Raw genomic sequence first — 23,915 nt, forward strand, 5'->3', positions numbered from 1 at the left:
CCTGATGATATGGCAGACAGAAAGCAGACAACCATCTGCACTCTTGTGAGTACACAAAAGTCACTTTCCAGCTAGTTTTGGGGGAGAATATGGCTGTATGGGTTTTTACCTTCATGTTTTTCCAACATTTTTTAATATTGGAATATATAAAACATAATTCAAAATTAAAATAAGACCAGTGGTTATGTATTCTTCTGTAGTGAAACTCGTCTCCCCTGGTCCCCTTGATAAATTATGTTTAAGATGTCCATGTCTGCTCCACCATCACACTGACTCTGAATATCTTTATGCTGATGAAAAGCAATGGCCCATAAAATCCATAAAACTTTATTGAGATTACTACTTTGTCACTGCATTCTATTGTATCATGTTGATTTCGCAATCAAGGAGCAAGCTGGAACAAGAATTTCCTTCAGGATAAATATAGTCTTATCTGATCTTAATCATAGTTTACAACCAGCCAGAGATGTGTGTGTTCTCAATGAGCTATAACAAGTTTGGAAAATGTGCCGATATTAAACCACCCCATCACTTCGTGTGCGTGTGTTGGTTCAGGAGCAGGAGGAGGTGGGGGTGCGTAAAGTGCGCGCCTGGTTTGGAGTCATATTACGCACGAGCATGGGGAGCAGCGCCGGGGAGGGACTGCGTGGTTTTTTTTTTTACATGTGGAAAAGGAATAACGGTTGCGTTGCACGGTCTCTCGGTGTGTGCTCGGGTCTTTTAGGTGCTGCACAAATCCGCGTCTGCGCCAGGACACCTGCACACCCCAGAGTTGGTGCTTCCCCCCCCCACGAGTTACCGCGGCGAGCCCCTGAGCACTAAAGCCGTAACCTGCAGTTTATTTTCTCTTGGAGTTTCAACAAGTTTTTTAATAATGTTGGGCAGCGGCAAGTTACCGGCCACCAGTCCCCGGGAGCCGGGGAGGAAAGTGGCCGAGAAGACCATGGACCCCATCAGGAAGCTCGGTAGGGAAACCTGCAAACTTTTACGCGCAAGTTGAGCTGTCCTCTCTCTTTTCCACAGAGCTGACACTCAGCGACCTGAGGTAGAAACACCATCATACTGATATAAAATCATACAGTAAATACGAATCGTGTTTTTCTCTTGAGTGGACTTGACTTCCTGAGTTTAATATTAATCTCAATAACACCGCTACAGCTTTTTTTATATTCATAAAATAATACGCATGGAGTCAGACTGATATCGCGTGTATTTAGTGGTGATATAGCATATCATGGTATTTTCTATAGTTTAATATCATAACATAAATAGTTCATTCTTGATATGTACTTATCTGAGTTTACAGAGAATGTAATCATACTTTGTAATCTTAGTTGTAACACTGCTAATGTATTTTTTTTATATTCGTGGAGTCAGGATATCTCTTGTAGTTAGTGCTGATAGTCTTAGTTATAACACTGCTACAGTAGTTTTAATTATCATGTAAAAACTTTGCATAAAGTCAGACTGTTATCTCTTGTATTTAGTGGTGATAAATATCTCTATTATATCATGGTATTTTCTATACCATTACACCATCTATACACAACCTTGCTACTGATTAAATAACTTAAATCTGATGATACAGTATAAAGCAGATTTTCATTAGCTTTCATTTAATATGAATGAGCTTGCTAGTAAGGGTCAGAATTTGGTGTGTCAGCTCACACAGCTGAAAAGGACAGCATGTGTGGGAGTGTAGTTGAAGTAATCATGTGTCGATGAGCTGCTCTCTGAGCTGCTGCGGCTGGGATTCAGGCTCCCCACCATTCCCATCCTGCCCACTCCCTCTCAGTCCACCAGTGCTCCTTAACACAAGCCCACTTAAGAAGCATGGTCACTCCTCGCCCAAAATAGACACCTGCTGAGCAGCAATACAGCACCTGTCAAAATCTCTGAAAAGGGCCCTGGATGTGTGGAAATGTGTTGATGCTGTGCTTGCCATTTGACCTATTTATACCAAACAAATGTACAATGTGCTTGCAGACAGCAATTTAGTGTAAAATTCATCGTAAAATATATGTAAAATAATGACTTAACCCATAATCTTACAGAAGTATAGAATTACAAATACTTCCCATTTATGTTACGACAGGGACAACCTCAAAAGGCCTCGACAACAAGAACAAAAATACGTCTCCTTTATCTGTGCTGCCTGTCACTGAGAATCCTATCTTTTCTATCTGAAGAAAATACATAACACCCCACAGTCACAGGCAAATAGATGGAGCCAGAAGGGAAGTAAAATCAGGAGTCTTGCAAAAAGAGCAGCAAAGCCTTAACTTTCTGATTGGTCTTAAATTAGGATGTAAACAGAGACCCCACCTAGCATTGTTTCCCAGATCCTTTGTCAAGATCAGAAAATAATCACGTCAGAATTGATGTGGTCTGGGACTAAAGAAATCCTACTGCTCAGGTTAGAAGAGGAAGTGTGACATCTGACACATTGGTCACGATATCTGGATATATTTCAGATAGCTGTGAAATTTAACTCTTTTCAATACCTTGAATTGTGTAAGTGGTTGCACATTGTGCACTTGAACATACCTTGTACACTAAATCTACTCCTAGCAACAGCTTTCAAGCAGTTCTAGTTTTAACAAAAGAATGAGCATTAAATGAGTTGATCACTTATCTAGGATATGAGTGATTTCTGATGGGATTTAGGGGTCAGAAAAGACATGAAAGTAAAGAAACAAGGATGCAGGCAGATTAAAATCTGATCATAGATCGGAGAAGCTTTAAAAAGTGTCTGTAGATGTCTCTAAAAAGCTTTATGCCTCAACTCTGCCACAGCATGTTTTGGCATCAATGAGCGACTGTGGAATATGTGATTCTTCACTAAAGGCATCAGGATGGAGCCTAGTATAAACCTAAAATGAATCCTGTTCTACATAACACTGCAGGTTTACTCATAAATCCGATTGATTTGTAGAAAGGAGGTGAGGTGGGCAATTGATGACTAAACATCGAACCTACAACACCACAACCAAACGGAGATTGAAGCCAATACGTTAGTTTATGAATATGTGCTGACCAATAGTAGAGCAGAAAATTGGCAAATCCACCACCAAATTAAATTTTTGGGATTTCCTCACCCTGGGTGCCCTCCCACCTCACACAGGTGATAACAAGTTGATCCACCGATGTGAAAATGATTAGGGATAGACATCATTTCTATTCAGTTCCACCTCTGTAAGTCCACCATGACCTGGATGACCAAGGGAGGACACATGTCGATAACAGGTCACATTGATACCAAGATATTCAAACCAGTACAAGCTTTAAATGGGGTATTGTTAAATTGTTAAAGTGACAGAGTGAATGAATTTATAGGATAGATTCACTTTTAACCTGCACAGCCAATTCACTTCAGCATGAACAAAAAACGCTGAAGCACAATTCAGTGGATCTGATACATATAGGAGCAGGTCATCTGCATAAAGTCATAATTTCAGTTCAACAACAGCACGGGAGGTTTCTTTGAAAAGAGGGAAAGATCTTAATGCAAATGATATAGGTTCAGTCGCCCGAGTGGAGAGTAAAGAAGGACGGGGACGTAACTGTCTAGTGCCACTTGACATTGTAAAATAACCAGATTGAGTCATTGATGTGAACACTCCTCTGACACAAAATGGGGGAATCTCTTGAATACAGGCTGCTAAAGCTTGAGCCAAATTTTTGACATCAGCATTCAACAAAGACAGGAGTCCATAGGAGGCACAAGTGGAGCCCCTGCGTTTTTGTCAAGAGAACGGTTAAAGATGCCCAATTTCAGGTCAGTGACATTAGTAGAGGCCACAACTCGAAAATTCATGAATTTCATAAAAAAAACATTTCTTATATAGTTTAGCATGGCTTTATTAGAGAGTATAATTCCTTCTAAATTAAAAAAGCTTCATTAAGCCCATTAGCCACAAGTTCACATTAAAATGTCACGTTTGAATATAATATTCAGTGTTTCCACCTCTTTATAAACAGTCTATCATTTCCACCCAAAATTTTAAACAAAAAAAATCAGACACATAATGAAATTATATTAACATATTGCCTATCTCTTTTCTTTACAGATTACTCATGTTTACTTTGGCATTCTGATAACAAAAATTCTGCTCCTAACATTGAATCCATGAGCTGGACTCCTGATCCTGATCCCTAATGCTTTTATAACAGTGTGTGTGTGTGTGTGTGTGTGTGTGTGTGTGTGTGTGTGTGTGTGTGTGTGTGTGTGTGTGTGTGTGTGTGTGTGTGTGTGTGTTGTGTGTTCGCGCGCGCGTGTGCCTTGACGCAGCCGACTATGTGGAAAATCTGACACTTTGCATACGGTCATTAAATCATTAATAATGCTTGAGTTATGAAACTGTATCTCTGTGCCTTACATTGTCATATGCAACTGTCAACGCTATATTTGAGCTTTCCACTAATACTAAATAATGAAGCCAGTTAGGTCACCAACCCCGACCCCTTACCGCCATGTGTCGTCATAAATCAGTCAAATGGCCCCTCAACCTATACTGGGTCTTTTCATCTATTGGAAAACCCCACATAGTCCTTCCACACAGACCTGAATAATGTGAGTTCAGAGGTTGTTGTGTCATGTGGTGTCACAGGACCAGTCCCACTTGTTTGTTCAGAGATTTCTCACTTAGCCTTTTTGCTAGAGATAAATGTTGCCTGTGAGCCGGAGATTTGTTAGTTTTCAGACAATCCATGTTTGAATCAGACAAGTGCAATTGGATAAATATATTCATTGCCACAGACGCCCCGGGGGGAATGTGGATTTGATTTCAGAGAGTCCAAGGCTGCCGGCAGTGTTTTTAGGCTCCGAGCTCTGTGACAGTGGGACACAGCAATTAGTTTTTTGTCAGAACAAACAGCTAGAATTTGTATGCCCAGGATTTAAACAAACAAAGTCCATGGCTTGTGTTTTGTGGGTTTGGATTTGAGCCACTGCACAAGTTTGAAACTATAGGCTGAATGTATTTGCTTTGGGAAACATGCCTGGAATTTAGGTTTATTAGCAGGTGTACCTGCCACATAGGCTCACAAGACACTACAAACTCACATAAAACCATATTCAGAATCCTGCTTCCTCAAACAACACTACAAAGAGCCAAGAAATAGAGAAAATCTAATGAACTCTAATGTTTTGATGACTTATATAAACAGTATTTAGTATGACAGTGCTTTTATGCACCACTAGTCCTCCCAAATCCCAAATCTTAATGTCTTTCATTTGAATTATATTACAGTTTGTTCATTAGCTCCAAAGTAGTAAGCAATTATGCATCTTTTTCTGTGACTGATTATTGCACAATAAAGTATTTAGATTAAACATTTAGAGCAAATTCCATATTTAATTGTTATTTTTGTAATTTGTAAATGGAAAGGTCACCACTAATATCAGATATTGGTATGATATTAGAATGTCATATTTTAAGACCTTCATGTCTATGACTGAATTCATTTATAACACAACTTGCAATGTATGATTTGAATAATTAATTTAGCAGAAAAGACCTTTTGCCCCGTTATCCTGCCTCTCAGTTAGCAATCTTAAACATACATTCCCAAAAATGTTTTGAATCATTATTGTGAACATACCATAATAAACAGCCTTTTGGACTTCCACCCAACAATACAGCTCACACAATCTTGTTTCCTGCTGAATATTTTCGAATCTGCCAATCTCAGTAGCTGGAGGAGGACTTCCAGAAACCAAATGTCTATGAATTCCAAATAAGACAAGCCAGATATAACTTATACTTCAGATTCATATTTGTTTTATATGTATTGGTGAACATCTAGATGTTAAGTACTGACTTATTCTATCTAAGTTACCATGGCAATTATCTCCAAATCCAAATATAGCGGTTGAATTTATGGACTCATCTGTATCAATGAGCAAACTAATGATGTATCATTACTTTTGAAAGACAAAGAGAATGAGCAACTGAGAGCTGTGTTTTTATAACTGAATACAAAAAGGCTGCATGGCTTTCGTGTCCAGTTCTGTGTGGTCCAAGAACCATTGGCTGTAATTCTGCATTTCAACTCAGTTTGCTTCTGATCTTGTTTTGGGGGGAATCTGTACTCGGATCAGCCGATGCCGCTGAGAGTCACAACTCCAAAGCACGTTTTATTTTTGCTACGCTTCCACTAAATCATCTTTTAACAATCAGATTGGAATGGCATTGTTTTTATTACAGATCCCGACTCTGTATTGAGGTAGACTTGGCTGTCCAATTTGTCTCCTGAACCCTCTCTTGGGGACAGACGAGGGACAGAATTGAGAAACGTCAGTTGTCCCGTTACCCAGATCAACAGAGCAGTAACGCGTCTATCTTTAAGCAAGCATACAATTTTGCTAGCTTGTTTTCGTGACAGTTGTCATGCTGAGAGAAATGTGAACCGTGTCCCAGGAGGAGCTGGTATGTGGGTCTGAGTGAAGAGGACTCATGCAGACACAATCTATTACTGACCAGCTGATATGGTTATTTTCTTTCTGATGTTTTCTTCAGCGAGGAGGCCTCCCTGCTGCTCACATGTGTCAATACCCCCTTGGAGAAATGTGCCATATTGGATTCATTTGAGTGTTTATTGGTTTCTCACTGCTCCAGCAGCCATTTTTGTTTTTAGCCAGGTGTTCAAAGGAACAGTTTTTATCCATGTTGGTGGCATGGATTTTGGAATGGCAATTTCGGTTTTGGTCAGACATTCATGGTGCCCAGAAAATGAATCTTGTTTTCCTGCATCTTGTGAAATATCTAGACATTGACTAGACGGACTGGAACAAAACATATTTTGGTTCGTAGACTTTCGTAGTTCCCAGATTATCAATGGTAATGACCTTTGTGATTTTGTGACTGTTCTTGTAGCACGACTGTAGAGTCTTGTTTTGACATTTCATCTCCTCTCTAACACTGCTAACACTGCGGCTCTGTCTCCCCCTCAGTGCTGTGTTGAACTGGTTGCATTGGAATACATCAGCGTGGTTGCTAGCTAGTCGGCATGCAGGGCTTTGGCCATGTGATGAAGTGGACGTCAACCAGATTTTCTGCAGGAGTCGATGAAAAGAAAACACAGCGCAGCCCTCTAGCCTGAACAATCGTGCCCGTCCCTTCGTTTACACAGCTATGAAGCTGCTTTGACCAGCATGCTCTGTATCAAAATGTGAATTTGCTGGTGTTTAAAAGCACTGTGTGAGGTAAACTGTGTTTGCCCATACCAGTTAGATATTAAAACGATGCAGGTAGGCGAGCAGGAATGTGGCTGAGGCTGGACAGGCAATAATAAAAGGTGGAGCGGCAGTGGGTCGACCCAGAGGCAGTTAGGCTGTTCGGGCAGCTTAACATGGCCATTGACCTGCAGTTAATCAGGTCCTTGTGCTCAGCCTGTGGGAATGCCTCGCATGTGGTAACAGCTTGGAAAAACAGAGTTGCTGTAGATGGAGGGCTGGAAGGGGGATTTCTTTTGTCTTCGGCCCTGGCGGTGGAGGAAGTCTCGGCTGCACCCAGTTTGTCTCTGGTTGGGGGGGAGGGAGTTGAAAGCAGTTTCTGTTGTGCCGTAGCTTTGGGGGCCCTCTGAGGAACTCTGTCGGCCATTTGGCACTGACAGTATGAGAGCTTATAGGGAATGAGAGAGAAAGTAGTCCAAATGTGCGTGTTCAAATCCTTAGAGGTTAGCAGGAGAGACAGAGCCCTGAAGAATAATTTGACAAGAGTGAGAGTTTGTTTAGACTCCTCTTTTGAAATGGCTCTGTGAGTGGCCCCATTCATCCCTTTCAAATGAAGCAATGGGGCGTAGCTGAATGTCTTTTACACTTGTGCTGTAAAGCTGTAGTGGCAATATTTTTTTCATGAGCTTCAAAACAGGTCGCTGTAACACGGATTCTTTAAATGCTTACTTTGTCGTCGTAGGTTTTGCAGTAAGTTTTGTTTACACCATCATGCCAATGTGATTTTGAATTATGCAGAACCTTCAGACTAGTTGTGAGCCTGACTGTTGGATAATTTTCATTATTTTTAAATTTATGCTGACCTGTTCCTGGGGAATTATGACTTGGGACCATTGTAACATTTTCAGCCACTTTTTCGTCTCCACTAATTTGCTGAAAAATCTTTGATATCACATAAGAGTAAAAATGACCAAAACTAACATTACTACTAAAGTACAAGACAAAGAAGATAAAGATGTATCAGTAAAATTAGCACAAAGAATACAAATATTCTTACTAAAATGACGTATGAGATAACTCTCCATTGAGTCAGTAAAAGAGATCTAGTCCTGAAACAATAAATGGGTTTATCATCAAATAATTAATCAGGACATATTATGATCATGAGTTAATCGTGTCAGTTATTTTCTTTTAGCAAATTTCAGCAAAAATCTGTTTCTTATCATTTAGGATTCTGGGTAGTTGGTCAGACGAAACAAGCAATTTTAAAATGTCATATATTGGGCTCTAGGAAATTGTTATGGCCTTTTTCCACTGTTTTCAGACATTTCATTAAAAAAGTGATTGATAGAAAATTATTATATGCTTAATCAATTGATAGATAAAATGATTTGTAGGTGCACCCCTAAAATTATACTGTAATTTTAAGAGAAAATTAAGTAACTTCTTCATCATTTTACATTTGACTCTGCAGACTCACACAGGTTTTACCTTCAGAACATATATAGTTACACATGTGAAATGTCCACTTGACAGTATTGGATTGTACATGAACCTTTGGAATTTGAGTCACAGAAACATCTGTGTAAACTCTCTATAGTCCAAAATCAACAGCAGCATCAGTGGAGAGCTGCTAGTAACAGTTGTGTTCACCTGCCGATTATATTCACCGTTAATGGATTACATGTTTGATCGATAAAATGTAGTGTAAAAAAATCCCCATCTGATTTCCCAGAGGTGAATGAGACATTTATGGGAAATCTGTTTTATTTTCCAATCAGTGAAAAAGAAAGAAGGACAAAACCCAAATCCTCAGGATTTAGGAGCTGAACTCAGGATATATGTGGCTTTTTTTGCATTAACTTAACTTTTTGCACTAATTGCTGGTTAATTTTCTAAATCAGTTTATTTGACAGGTTTCCTCAGCTTCTTCCTCAGTTTCTTAATCAAACATTTGGCTTTGAGTTGGATCAGAAAACCTTTCATTTTTACAATCTATAGCTCATGCCCTAATTAGCACACAGTAACTTCTTCTCATCTTTGTCTTTCAGTGGATCCACATGACTGAGCTTTAACTCACTGTAATGTGCATTCCATACATCCCTTAGGCTCCTGCTTTCATCTTTTATTTTGTCCTACAACATGCCCGATCCTTTCAGTGCTCACAACAAATAAAGATGCATGCCTCCGTCCTGAGCCTCCACATTTTTCTAAGCAACTCTGCCAAAGTCGTCCATGATTATATTTCCATCGAAGGAAAAAGGAAAAACTGGTGTGAGCGAAACAGCCAGAAAAACACGTTTTAACTGTTCTAACAGCCTCATTTGCTTTTGTGTTGGCCTGCTGCTGCACCAAGAGAGGAATAAATCTACAAATTATCATTACTGAATTCCACCTCAGCGTGAAGTATGGTAATCACTTTTCTAGATTTAGAGAACACACAGAAACCTTACGAAAACACAAAGTCACTTTTTAAGACAAACCCCCAACAGCTTCACACTGATCGCTCGCTTGTCTAAATCAGTGGTATTTTTCTCTGGGGTGTGTTTATAAAACACAAATGCAGGTTTATGGTACAAGCAGAAAAGTAGTGTTGACTATATATATGACGTAAGTTTGACGAATACAGTCAACAAGGTTTGTTTTCAGGGAAATGTCAATGTTGAATAAGAGTCAGTCATTTTTTTTAAAGCCTCACCCACCGCTGGGCTTTAAAAAACAGTCATGGAGTTTGGTGAAGTCGAACAAAAAGACACTAAAACTAAATTATGATGTCTCTATGGTATTAAGAGGTAAGTTTGTTGAAATGTCTTGGTGCTGTACAGTTTCATATTCATACATACATCTTAATGTTTGTGTGTTGCTTTAGAATCCTGCACTTTTTTTCTGTATAATGACGGTTTCAAAAACCTTTAGAATTTTGTACCTGAGTTTTTGTTATATTGTGACATTATAGTCGGGATAGAAGGGCAGGTCTGAACATCTGATTAACCTTGTGTGACTCATGCATAGTGAATGTCGTTGCAACAAAACAATCTTAAACCGGTTAACTCCTTGTGACGCAGTTACACATTGTGAAACTGTATGCCATTTTACTTCTACATATAAACTTCCTGTATTGTTTGTTTGTGTGTGTGTGTATGTGCATGTATATGCTTTCTTCAGGGCTCCTGGACAATGAGGATATACATTTGATGATGAAGGGCTCCAACATGGTGAAAATTCGCTCCCAAAGGTGGCAGAAGAGCCGAAACCTGCGGCTGCTGGAGGATGGACTCACCGTGTGGTGTGAGTCCACCAAGAGCTCCCGCAAAGCTAAAGCCCAGCAGACATGTAAGTGTGACCTGAACTTGGCGGTAAGGTTGTGAAGAGGGGGGACCAGAGCTCAGAGTACGTGTGGGCTACAGTCTCAGCAGAGACTCGATTTATATTGGAAAAGAGGCAGAGGACCAAAACAGGAGTTTGTTTTGATAAGTGAGACGGTTTAAGGAGGCAGAGGGAGCTCTGAAAAGCTGCTGTCAGACAGACTGAGCTCTGGATAATATCCTGACATTCTCCGGAGGTTCAGCCCCCCGAGTAAAAACTCCAGATAATGTCCAAATGAGCCCATGTAAGAACACAGCAGGATATCTTCTGGAGGGTTCACTGTGAGCTAGTGTATGTGTTAATAATGTTTATAATGTTTTTCTAACTGAAAAAACGAAAGAAATATACCTCAGTAAAAATATATCAGTATGAAAGAGCGGTGTCTTACATGTAAAAGACACTGACGGAGATGCCAAGAGAGCTTTTGGTGATAGGAGCCAACACCGGTGTCGATGTGCTGTAAACAAAAACACAAGATCTCTGCAGCGGAATTAATACGTGAGGTCAAGAATCTCTTCCTGCTGTGTTCATATGTGAAAGGCAAACTTTCCCCGGAGTTAATGTCTGCAAATGGCTAAAGGGCACATGATTGGAATTACACATGATTGGAATTACTTTTCTATAATGAAAGCAGAGAAAGCTTAAAGGAGACGTGCTTTTTCAGTCTTTTAGTGTCACATAGGATTTATGTGTATGTAAAAGTTCAGCAAATTTAAAAAGCCCAGTTAAAGTTAAAGCATGAGCGGAGGCCGACATTTCCTTCACATACTGGAAGTGTTTGGTCAATCACAACAGAGTGGGCCAGCTGGCCAATCAGAGCAGGCTGGTCTTTGTGGGACCGGTCCCTTAAAGAGACAGGAGCAGTGTTTCAGACAGAGGGTGAAAAGAGGCAATGCAACAATAGACAGTAAGAAACGAATGTGTTTTCTGAACATTAGAGCATGTCAACCTTTTCAAGTAATAACCCCAGATTAAAATTATGAACCTGAATATGAGTTTAGTTTGTCTCTTTTAAGCAAAATCAGATTAGGAGAAAAGGCTTTGCCTGAAGGGAAAATTATGTACAGACCAGCAGCCCCTGCACAGCTCCAGTACAGACTGGGACGTGAGTCAGTGTGACCATTCATCCTGCTTATTGTTCAGAGCTGTTGAGCTGTTTCATCTCAGCTCTACCTCTTACAATTTCCTTCACTTTGTCTTTTTAAAAGAGTTGCATGTTTCCTCGATTCTTTGGTGAGTGAAGAGACTCTGCAACCCGGCTAACTAATGACCTCGTATATGTACGAAACAAAATAAAAACATCTTGACTTTTATAGATACAGGTACAATATGCTGGGTCATTTCTGCTGTGTTAAAAGGACATGAATCCGAAGGTGAAGTTGATATGAGCTCACGACTCTCCCATTATGTTTAATTATTAATTTCCATCTGCACATTTTTTCAAAACAATCAATCGTCTACCTACTGTAAACCTCCTGATTTCTTATCAGTTGAGTTGTCCCTGAAATACATGGCGACAATTGGCTGACATAATAAATTACACAGGGAGAGAGAGACTAAATATGATGAGGTGAGTTGTAATGATAAAAACAATATAAATGCTGCAAAAAAAAGGAAGGTGGTTTAAGAAGAGCAAATCAGCATTTTAAAGTCTTTGTTGACACAGTGAAGGTATTCAAACAAAAGAGGTTAAACACACGCAAAAGTGCAAGGACATTTATTAATCTTAAATTAACATTGCATTTCAAATACGTGGAGCCAAATCTCCTCCTATAATGAGGGGGCTAAAGGTGGAAATGTGTCAGGTGACAGGCATGAGATCACATCTCTTTCAGCCGCTTATATTTCCTTCCTTGTTGCCTAACCTTGAGCTCCCCCACCTTTGCTCTGTGTGTGCTCTCTGTCCTAAGGCCTTAACATAGTGGCTGGGTGGGTGGTTGGGCAGGTTTGTGAGTCAGTGGGTGGTGAAGGCCATCTTCATTGTGCTGCAGCCGTGTCAGAAATAACAGGGTGGTTAAGTTGCAGCATGTAACACTTCTCACAATGATGACAACAAGCTATGTGAGGGCAGGGTGACCCCTTCAGCTTACAGGCACTGGTAGTGCCACATGGGCAGTCTGCGGATTCTATCTTTGTGCCTGTGTGCAGAGTCCCTGATGGAGCATTGGCTTGGATCCTCTTTTCCGAGCTGCAGGCACACCTCCAGATCCAGTGTGAGCTGCGACTGCACGTCAGTGCTGCTGTCTCATGCTCAAAAGCACTTGGCATCGAATGCGACACTTAGAATTTCAGCCTTTCTTCTCTACATGTACATGTCACTTCTGTCGGGTCTCTGGGATAACCACAAATGAGGAATGCAGAGTAATTTTGAAGAGGTGGACAGCAGAGGCTTTTACGACCTCCGGCGAGAGAATGAGGCCATTGTCAGGACCGATGTTGTTTATTGCGCGGCCGAGTGATCACCACGCTGCACTGCATCCCAGCGCAGAAAGAGACAAGCTCCTGTGTTGAATCAAGTTGTGTCAGGACCATTTAGGAGCCAGAGTGTTTTTGTGTTTGGCTGTCTTTTCTGGGCACCAAGTGTTGCCCAGACTCACCAGAGCCCTGCAAATTATGAGATTAACAGATCACATACATTTGTAAATCTTATCCTTTTGGCCTGTATAAAACCCAGATAAAAAGCATATCAAAAGATGTACTTAAAGTTTCCAGAGGATGATTTTCCTTTTTCAGATGCAAAAAGAATGAGAACAGTTCAGTGACGGAAAAGGACAGGAAAGCCAAATACAAAACAGGAAAGCCAAATACAAGAGTAAAAGCATAATACTTAGATAGAATCAATTTGTAAGTAGAAATATGCTTTTCAGAAATAATGCTGCTTAGGGACATTTGCAAATGTTAGCATGCTAAAGCAATGATCTAAGCTGCATATTATTGCTTAGCCTGTCACCTGAAACCCCGCTTATTTTGTTTACTTGCCTGAAAAGAATATAAAATAAAAAGGTACCTGTTCTTATACAGTCTTAACCCTGCCTTCTTTGAAAGGTAAGTGGGAAAGGTTTTTTTGCCTGGACAATATTCTTGGAATAAAAAAAGGAAAATAAAGTCTGCAGTAGGAACATTTGTGCAAAAAGCATTGGAGCATAGCCACAAGGAATCAAGCACGTCTGTGTCAACAGCTGCTGCAGTGATCCTAAAATTATTTCCACAGATAGAACCAGGAGACCCTGAGATTTCAGAGAACGTATAATCTGTAATTGTGTGAAGTTTAGGTTTGGGACAAACGCACATAAAGTAGAGCTTCCAAAGCCAAAGCATCCCACAGATGGGACAGTGTATTTTATAAAATCTTCATGTTAGCTTTGCCATTGTGGGCTTGCTGATGTTAGCATTTAGATAATAGCCTCACATAACCACTAAATGCTAAATTAACTGTGTTTCTATAGCGCTGTTCCAGTCTTATCAACTATTCAAAGTGCTTTAGCCACATTCAATCATTCACATTCATACAGTGTTGCTATATGCAGCACTTTTTCTAACACACACTGCCAGCACAGCCGTTAGGGACAATTTTGCATGCAGAGTGAAGGAGCCCAGGATCGACCATCGACATTCTGGTTAGTGGACAACCCACTCAATCCCCTGAGCCAAAGGCCGACCCGGCCACTACCATGACTTTAGACTCTTCAGTCTTATTTTTTAAATAACTCACAACTCAAATTTGCAAATTATCCTGTGCCGCCACTAGAGGTCCAGCTTTCATTTGTGTGTCAGTTTTTGTGATATAAGAGTCGTAATGCTGAAGGTTAAAATTCCCCTGTTGAGGAGCCTGTATAATGGACAGTTCAGCGTGTTGAATTTTACAATCAGCGTCACTATGTCACTCTGCTTGCAGGGATTAACGATTCCCTAAAAACACCTCACACTTGACCTTTAGCTGCTTCGCTCCACGTGTTGTCGTGTTTACTCATCAACACAGAAACATTTTTAGCCTTATCTCCCCCTTCCATTTCTTCTCCTCTCCTCTTGCAGTCGCGGTGACAGAGGTGGAGTGCGTTCGCGAAGGCTGCCAGTCGGAGGCGCTGCGGCGGGTGTCGGGGTCAGTGCCGGATAGCCGGTGCTTCACGGTGGTCTTCAGGGGAGCCAGGAAGAGCCTGGACCTGCTGTGCCCCGGTGACGACGAAGCCCAACGCTGGGTGCGAGGGCTCCGCACCTTGAAGGAGCGAGTGTCCAACATGACTCAGAAGGAAAAACTGGACCAATATCCTGCCCAATCTCCAATGTGTTAGAATAAATATAGTGTAGCTGAGGCAGCATTGCAATGTCGAGTGACTCTGCTGTCACATGTGTCATTCCACGTCCACAGCATAGCTAAGGTGAGCAGTAATGACTAGATGGAAGAGCTCTGTCTAAATATAGGACTTTCACTGTTAATTACAATCTCTCACAGCCTGAGGATAATATGAGTCTAGGTATCAGGTGGTGCACAACATTAAGATGATCTGTGTCTCCTTCATTCCCTGTTTTAGTTTTGTGAACATATAAATCATCAGGGACGTTATTCTGTTATCTTGTTTATAATGTTCCATACTTTCGACTGTCAGTTGATGTTTATCCAACACAGTAGAAAGCAGGGTCTTTCTGTGCTGCACAACTGCAGGGGACAATGTACTAAAATTAGTCTCTTGTTGCTATTGACTCTTTAATGCAGATACATTACATAATATTCATTTGGCAGATTCTTTTTGGTCCAGAGGGACTTGCATTCTACCTGCATAGAAACAAGAGCGAGACATCATTAACACAGTAAATGCTCAGAGACAAAGAGCCGGCTCAGTGTTGTTTAAAACTTAATTCATTCCAAGACAGATGATAGTGTTAAACAATGGTGACAGCAATAGAAAGAGGGTTTTGTCTTCCACTATATGTGACTAAGCATCTGCATTTTGATTTGTTTTAGTGTGTGCAATAGTTGAAACTGTCAGTGGGTAAATTATTAGTGAAAAGCATTTGATCCTCCACCAAGCTTATGTTTTCAGCAGCATTTGTCTGTTAGTTAGCAGAATTACACAAAAACTACTGGACGAACTACCACGAAACCTGGTGGAAGGATTCTGTATTAGTCATGGAAGAAACTGTTAAATGAAATAGGGGACTGTTTGTGTTTTGGTGCAGCTTTATTGAAATTAAGGGGGCTGTTGAGCCTTGATGGAGGGATGCACTCTTCTGAGTATTATATTAGTTTAAAAGTGCACTCCACTGTTTTAACATTGCCCTCCTATAACAGTGTCGATTTAAAATGGACAGTTTATGAAAGCATTGATTAAGATATCGGTACACTAAATGTGCCTGATTTTTTGCAGTGTGGATAAGCTCAGTGTTTTTGCAAAGGTTCCTGGGGAAAGTTATGTAAGTGGAAACATGGCTTAGGCATAAGATTTGAGTGTATTGTTGCCTATTATTAACCTATAACCTGATATGTCACAGTAGGAAAAACACAGGTACAAATGGTGAAAGGACCTGGTATCATGCAAGCTGGCTCACTTTCATACTGTCATGTCTTACTAGGACATGTGAAGTGAACAGTAACACCTGGGTTCTGCTACGATGTGTCAAAATGTCTGCTGTGAAAACAAGTCTTTACTTTCAGTCTGGTTTCATTCCTTAACTCTCTACACTTGGATCCGAGGCTACCTGAGGCGAGCGGATCAGAACCAAGACGGCAAGATGAGCTACGACGAAGTCAAGCGGCTGCTGCAGATGATCAACATTGACTTGAGTGAGCACTACGCCCGCTCGCTATTCAAGGTCAGGGTCATGTGAGTTTTTCTGCACAATGCGATACTGTGTATAATTCAGTATGAGCTGAATTCTGGGTGTGAGGAGAAGCACAGAGATGTAGAGGTGGTGATATTTCTGCTAGTTGTGGTTGTATCACACAGGCTCTTGAGTCTTGAGTCTGTGTTCAATTACCAAGCCAGCGGCAAGCCAATCCCCCCCCCACCACATCTTGTTCCTCTCTCTCTCATCTTCCCCACAACAAATCAAGAGCCAGTTATTTCTTTATTGTGGGGGATTATTGCCTGCCATGTCCCTCAGCTCTCTATTACAGCTGAGTTGTTAGTTTGTATGCTCCTTCCAGTTGCAATTTCTAATACTGACCCTCCTCTCAGAACCATATTTTTAATGTGCGCAGACGGGTCACATCATTATGGAGATGCTTTCTTCACAAGGAACCTAAGCACTCTCATCATAAAAGCATGTTGTGATTGATACGTCTATCTTTCTTTATGTGTTCTTGATTGTTTTTTTAGTTTTTTAAAAACCCATCTCTCTCCCATGTGTCCCAGAGGTGTGACCGGTCCGGTGATAACCGTCTGGATCATATAGAGATCGAGGAGTTCTGCAGGGAGCTGATGCGACGCCCTGAGTTGGATGGCGTGTTCAGACACTATTCGAGTAATGGTTGTGTACTCTCCACTGCGGAGCTGCGCGACTTCCTGGGAGACCAGGGCGAGGACGCCTCGTTGAATCACGCTCAGAGCCTCATACTCACCTATGAGCTCAATGACTGGGGTAGGTCCTGAAAGCAGTTATTAACGGATTTTGCTGTCTCTTGATGGACTAAATTGTTATTTTGCCAATCACTGTAAAGATGTTTACTGTTCTTAACACTGAGGAAACATCTGCTGCTGCACAAAAACTGATGCACTTCATCCCTGCAGCGGTGAGAGTGGTTTGTTTATAGGAAAAGTAAATAGTCGTAAAAAGAAAATAGTTATAGGCATAGCTAAAATTTGTTTATTATTATTTTTAATACAATGTAACCAGGTTGAGTTTAAGTTTAATGGAACAAATGACCTTTAGTTATGATCGTCGAGAGAAAAATGTCTTATTTACTATTTCAACTTACAGTTAATAATCAACAATATTCACAATATCAATTTCATACAAAAACACATTTCAGACATGAACTCTGGATAATGTCCGGACAAAGACTTTGTGTGTGTATAAACATATAAATATAGCAAAACAGCACCTACTGCACCAACAAACAATGATTAAGGGGTAATGGTAAATGCTAAACTACTTTTTAGCATTTAGCTAAGCTGCTGTAATTGTGAAAGTGATTTAATATAAACCTCCTCACCAAATCACAACATTACAAACATTATCTAAAGTCACTGTATATTGTAAGGTTGAGACTTTACAGTATATTTGACAAAACCAACAGTTCCCACAATGAAGACTTGACACAGGACAGGAGCCTGTTAGCTGAAGACTCTGCCTCCAGCTACTTATGTTCTTAAAACCCTTTATTTATCCAGCTAAACCTGCTAAAAGATAAATAACCTGAGTTTTTTTGTTAATTTCAGCCCAGAAGAACCAGTTCATGACCCAAAATGGCTTCACCATGTACATGCTGTCATTGGAGAATGATGTGGTAAACCCCGACCACGCCAAAGTCTATCAAGACATGAGCCGCCCCCTGTCTCACTACTTCATCTCCTCGTCGCACAACACCTACCTTACCAAGGACCAGGTCACCAGCGCCAGCAGCACGGAGCCATACATCAGGTATTTGGACTCACCATCAATCAGCTACGTTATGTTTTGGATCCAGAAAAAAACTACTCACAATGACTGTGCTGTGGTGTAATGTTTATTTTGTGTCCTTCACCTGTCAGGGCTCTGAATCAGGGCTGTCGCTGTGTGGAGCTGGACTGCTGGGATGGAGACAAAGGTGAACCCGTCATCTACCACGGCCACACTCTCACCTCCAAAGTGCCCTTCAAGGAGGTCATTGAAACCATCGCTCAGTACGGCTTCAAGGTAAGAGTGACTTTATTCTTCGTCTTTTTCTCCTGTAAATCCTCAGCTGGGCGGCATGGTGGTGCGGTGGTTAGCACTGTTTGCCTTACATCAAGAAGGTTTCCAGATCAAATCCTACAGCGGTTGAGGCGTGTCGCACATTCACCGAAAACACAACTGCAAAAAGCCACAACACAATCACAATAAAACAATGGCTTACTTGACCACGGAGATAAAAATAATTTACCAAGTAGCTTTTTTCATCGTCAACATTCCTGGTTCGATCACATCACTTCAGTGTTCTGAGCGTGGTTTTTCTCTGGGTACTCTGGCTTCCTCCCACAGTCCAAAGAAATGCAGTTAATCTCGGCCCTGTGATTTGCTGACGACCTGTCCAGGGTGAACCTCGCCTCTTGCCCAATGTCAGCTGGGCTTGGCTCCAGCTCCCCTTGCGACCCTTAAAGAATAAGCACTATAGATAATGTACGGGCGGATGGAAATCCTCATCTGTGACAGTGTGCATGCTGCTGCTCCTTACTGCTAATGAAATAAGTCAGACCTCTTGTGGTTACATACTTGGCTCCCAGGCAGCCCGGCGGTATTTTGGTTTTGACATGCTATAGGATTACACTGTTTGGCCCGCTTTGCTAGTATTTGATCTAATTGCATTTTAATGGCTTGGCATTAGAGTTTTCCTGTGTTTGTCCCTGCAGGCGTCCCCATACCCTCTAATTCTATCCTTGGAGAACCACTGTTCTGTGGAGCAGCAGGCTGTGATGGCTAAACACCTCCGCACCATCCTCGGCAGCAAACTGCTCACGAAGGCCCTTAGTGACAACCCGCTGAAAGATCTGCCTTCTCCTGAGGTACAAAGCATGCACACACACACACGCACATGCACACACAGAGCTGGATCCATTTTCAAAGACCTCTGGCTGTCTGGTTTTCTAATGAAGTAATTTGTTCCAATGACCTTCCCTGCAGGACCTGAAGGGGCATATTCTGGTAAAAGGGAAGAAGTATATCCCTCACCTTGGCCAGCTGGGCAAGACGGGCAGCAGTGCCAGCTTCTCGTCCAGCTCTGAAGACGAACTAGCCATCAGCAATAAGAACACACCCAAGAAGGATCCCACAAAGGTCAGTGCAGGTGGACTCATCATTAACCCCGGGACTCTAAGCGTTTTGTCGATGATCAGTTAATTTTCTTTTATGTTTGCATTTGCCCTCTCCCAGGTTTATTCTAAACTGAGCCCCGAGCTATCAGAGCTGGTGGTGTACTGCAGGAGTGTCCCCTTCTGTGGCTTTGAAAATACATCTGAAAAACTGCCCAATGAAATGTCCTCCTTCTCTGAAAGTGAAGCCCTAAAGCTCATCAAAGACTCGGGTACAATGGTGGAAATAATTGCACTTGGACATTATAGCGAGAAAGTTGCTTTACAGCAGCTGATTCTACAGAAAATATAATCATGCTCCAGTGTTTTTCTCTCTCTTTTTATTTGCAGGAAAGCTTTTTGTAAGACACAACAGCAGGCAGCTGAGCCGGATCTACCCCTCTGGCCAGCGCCTCCAATCATCCAACTATGATCCCCAGGAAATGTGGAACGGTGGATGCCAGATGGGTTAGTACTGCAGTCTAGAAGCTGGGATGCTTTTCCGATGGAGGGAAATTGAGTCAATTCATTTGACAAACATTTCGGCAGCCAGTGAGAGCCAAAGAAATGTTAAACTAACCCACATTTCTACAATTTGCCGCCATGACAAAACACATTGATGTTATTGATGTCTTCATTGATTCATTGTTGTCCGTAAGCGTGTTTGTGATCAGACGTGGTGCGTCACTGACTCTTCTCGTTGTGCTGTGCAGTGGCTCTGAACTTCCAAACACCAGGGGAGCAGATGGACCTGAACCAGGGTCGCTTCCTTCCCAACGGTCGCTGTGGATACACCCTCAAACCTGGCTTCCTGTGCAGCACCACGTCCAACTTTAACCCAGAGATCACAGGAGGAGGCCCTGGTCACATCCCCACTCAACTGACAATACGAGTGAGTGGTAATCCATATGGCGTTATAGAGCATATTAATGGATTTAAAAAGCTTGGTAACCCTTTGCAATTTTGGGGTTATGCAAAAATGATACATTTACAGTGAGAATTTGATGCACAAACTCATTGATTACATTTTTGTTCGTCAGATAATATCAGCGCAGCAGCTGCCTAAAATCAACACAGAAAAGGCGACCTCCATCGTGGATCCACAAGTGTGGGTGGAAATTCATGGGGTGGATATCGATAACGCAAGAGACAAGACACAACGCATTGACAACAATGGTAATCTTGAGATGGAATTAAAGTAAAAACCTATTATTAGTTGTATAGATGCTTGAAGCAGATATTTAATACCTTCATCCTCCATACACATTTGCTTATAATTAAGTATTCCTGGAGAATAATATATAATGCTGTATATATATATATATATATATATATATATATATATATATATAATGCTAATGATGTTTATTCATTCTTGTCTTTTTATGGTAGCATATCAAGGCAGGAGGCTCAACATTTTATCCATGAGCTTCTTTGTTCCTGATTCTGGGCAGTGCAGATCTTTGACATATTTTTGTGGGGAGCTTTTCCTGTTCAACGCCATTATTAGTTTGTTTGAAAGCTCCAGTGCTGATGGATTTATTTATAGCTCTTGTGCGCCCTCTACAGGTTTTAATCCACGCTGGAATTGCACGCTGAGCTTCCAGCTGCAGGTCCCTGATATGGCCCTGGTGCGGTTTGTCGTGGAGGACCACGACCACACTGCCAAAAATGACTTTGTGGGACAGTTCACTTTACCTTTCACAAGCCTTCGCACAGGTGCAAATATAAAGCAGCTATTTGTTTCATAAAACAGCCGTCATTGGTGTGTGCGTTGTATAATGTTTGTACTGTCTTCTCTTTTCTCAGGTTATCGACATGTTCACCTATTAAAGGCAGATGGTTCTAGTCTGTCCCCTGCCACGCTCTTTGTCCACGTCAAAGTGAGTCGCAAAGGAGTTCCCGTCAAAACTGTGTCCGAGCGTATCGCCATTGCCAAAGGCAAGGCATAAATGACGTACATCTGAATCAGATGGAAAGCTGCATTTTCTGACAACAAAGAGCTTTGGAAACGGAGCTCTGAATGTGAGGAGGAGAGGACTTATGTCGCTGCTGCTGCCAGCCGGTCTGCCAGTCCACACCACGAGTGGTCCAATTTAAACCTAGCCACTTTCCAACACAGGAAGAAAGATGGTGTTTATCAGAGATGAAGAAGCATGCTGGCTCTCAGCAAATGAATTGCCTGGAGCTAGATAATAAATCCCTTTTACACTGTGGGAGTATCTGGTCTTGTCAGTGCTGAGGGCTCTGGAAACGGCTGAGGATTGGGGTTCATGAAACACACTGATACGAGACTCTTAACGAAATGAATCTAAATACAGTTAGCTATAGCGTGTAGGAGGTTATCTCAAACAGTATATGTTGGACACAGTGAAAGCTGTAGTTCATCGTTAATAATCTGTGATGTATTTTTGATTCAAGAATTATTTTAACATTTTTAAACTTAATATATATTTTGCTTAACTTATAAAGTGAAGATGATTTAACAGAAATAGTCCATACTTAACCCATAAGTGCTATGAAGAAGAATCGGAGCATGACTAGCTGTAATTACTAAAAATGATAAACATTGAAACAACTAATGAAAGTTTCCGCACTGACTGTGATGTATTACAGATGTAATACTGTGATATTTGTCCATGAATGTTGAATAAATGTTCAGTGTTTAGGTTTACTCTGAATTTCTCTCTATATTCTGAGACAAATGACTGGATATATTTCCGCAACTTACAAATGAACCTGAAACATTATCAGTATTAACTTGCAGATTTACTTAACGTTTACATATGCTCTTACAAAATGTAATTTATGGTAATTGCTTCAGTGAAATTTCACACACGTTTACGATAAGGTGTGAAATTGTATTTGACTCTTAAGGTTGTTTTGCATGTCTGCAATCTATTGACCATCCTGTATTATTATTTTACTGTCTTAATGCTTGACATCTATTATATTGTGGTCAAACGCAAATTGCGATACAACCAGTTATTAGTGTAGGCCGAAATTAGTCATATAATACATTTACAAGGCTTACAGTGATGAAAGGGGCTGCACATGAATTACCGTAATGACAGTATATATGGTCAGATAGGTTTCAGTAGTTATTCTGAATGATTTTCCAGTGTTAAAGCTTATGGCCTGTGTTGTATGACAGGCAGTTTGTGTTATGTATACATGAGAAAGAACTGTTTTCATAAAAGCACTAATTACACAACACTGTGTGAGACCCTTTCTTGTTGTCTTTACATATACTATGTACAGACTGTGTGTGTGTGTGTACTTGTGCAGATATCTTTGTGAGTACCATTTTGAACACAGACCTTACGGAGTGAGGACATGTTGGCCGGTCGTCACCTACTGACCCACTTTTAATGGGCTGTTTGAGGGAGACTTGATTTTCGGCTAGAATAAAGTTTAGGTTAAGGTTCGCCATGCTTCTTTGATTATCGAGGTGAGGGTAAGGGGCTAGGAAATGCATTATGCCAATGACACTCAGACAGAAGGTGTAAAAATGTGTCTGTGTGTGTTTCTGAGGTTGTACTTAAAGGTTCAGTGTGTAGAATGTAGTGGTGAAGTGCCATGTTGCAGCTAAATACCCCTCATCTCACCCTCCCCTTGCAAACAAGAAAGAGAACATGTGGTAGCCTTCAGTTGTCATAAAAACTCAAAAGATGTTCAGTTTGTCCAGTCTGGGCTACTGTAAAAAACATGGCGGCCTCCGTAGAAAGGACCTGCTCCCGATGAAAATATAAAGTATTTAACTATAAAAGGGCCCATTTTAGGGTAAAGAAAACAACAATTAGTACAATTTAGATGAAACACACTAGTGGAAACATCACTAGGATTATTTTATATTCAATTTCCGCCAATAGATCAGTTTCAACTAAATCTTACACACTGGAGCTTTAAGGTTAGGGGTAAGATGTAAATTGTGGTTATGTTAAGGTTAGAGATGAAGTTTTGGTTAGACTGTCTACAATGAATGGAGGTCAATGCAAAGTCCTAAAAAGGATCTCTCTCTCTCTCTCTCTCTCTCTCTCTCTCTCTCTCTCTCTCTCTCTCTCTATGTGTGGGTGTGTGTGTGTGCATGCATGTGTATGAGCTCAGAGTTAATGTTAGTCAATTAACCATGATGGTTGTGGTCAGGATGATAATAATAATAGTAATAATAATAATAATAAAGACCAAATTGTGCCAATTGTGAGTGTATGAAGCTAAACAATAAAAGTTTGCCAATACTTTGAACTCAATCCTTTTAAAAATGCAACCGTTGCACCATTGAATCCAGACACTGGTTTAGGTTGCACAACATGTATTTCCCACCCCTCACGTGCTTCCTGTCAAATGCTTCCCTGTCTTCATTTGACCGCAGATCACGTGGCTCTAGCAGTATTTGTGTGACAGACAAG

General features: G+C 41.0%; 1 protein-coding gene and 1 long non-coding RNA gene across 3 annotated transcripts; one reads left to right on the plus strand and one right to left on the minus strand.

The window, feature by feature from the left end:
• Positions 1-633: 633 nt before the first annotated feature.
• On the plus strand, positions 634-22,725 carry plcd3a (phospholipase C, delta 3a). Of its 2 annotated transcripts, XM_034594563.1 has the most exons (15): positions 634-965; positions 10,343-10,510; positions 14,576-14,804; positions 16,222-16,351; positions 16,894-17,119; positions 17,920-18,121; positions 18,232-18,376; positions 19,069-19,221; positions 19,340-19,492; positions 19,589-19,739; positions 19,858-19,974; positions 20,220-20,398; positions 20,547-20,682; positions 21,076-21,225; positions 21,316-22,725. In XM_034594563.1, exons 1-15 carry the CDS (start codon positions 875-877, stop codon positions 21,456-21,458), a joined length of 2,373 nt encoding a protein of 790 aa, XP_034450454.1. In that variant the 5' UTR covers positions 634-874; the 3' UTR covers positions 21,459-22,725. The 2 variants fall into 2 exon arrangements, with proteins under 2 accessions (XP_034450454.1, XP_034450455.1); XM_034594564.1 differs by lacking the exons at positions 634-965; positions 10,343-10,510; positions 14,576-14,804 and adding an exon at positions 15,714-16,121 and having other exon boundaries at positions 16,180-16,351.
• Positions 8,096-9,099, minus strand: LOC117767059. The gene is made up of 2 exons (XR_004614822.1): positions 8,223-9,099; positions 8,096-8,162 (listed from the first exon to the last, which is right to left on the minus strand). It is a non-coding gene; the product is annotated as an uncharacterized LOC117767059 (long non-coding RNA).
• Positions 22,726-23,915: the final 1,190 nt, after the last annotated feature.

The sequence above is a fragment of the Hippoglossus hippoglossus genome, chromosome 8 (assembly GCF_009819705.1).
Source record: "Hippoglossus hippoglossus isolate fHipHip1 chromosome 8, fHipHip1.pri, whole genome shotgun sequence".
NCBI classification, from domain to species: domain Eukaryota; kingdom Metazoa; phylum Chordata; class Actinopteri; order Pleuronectiformes; family Pleuronectidae; genus Hippoglossus; species Hippoglossus hippoglossus.

Coding starts and splice junctions, on each gene's coding strand:
- plcd3a (XM_034594563.1), top strand. CDS start 875: ATGTTGGGCAGCGGCAAGTTACCGGCCACCAGTCCCCGGGAGCCGGGG. Junction 19,975..20,219: donor GAACGGTGGATGCCAGATGG/GTTAGTACTGCA, acceptor TGTGCTGTGCAG/TGGCTCTGAACTTCCAAACA. Junction 21,226..21,315: donor TTTCACAAGCCTTCGCACAG/GTGCAAATATAA, acceptor CTCTTTTCTCAG/GTTATCGACATGTTCACCTA.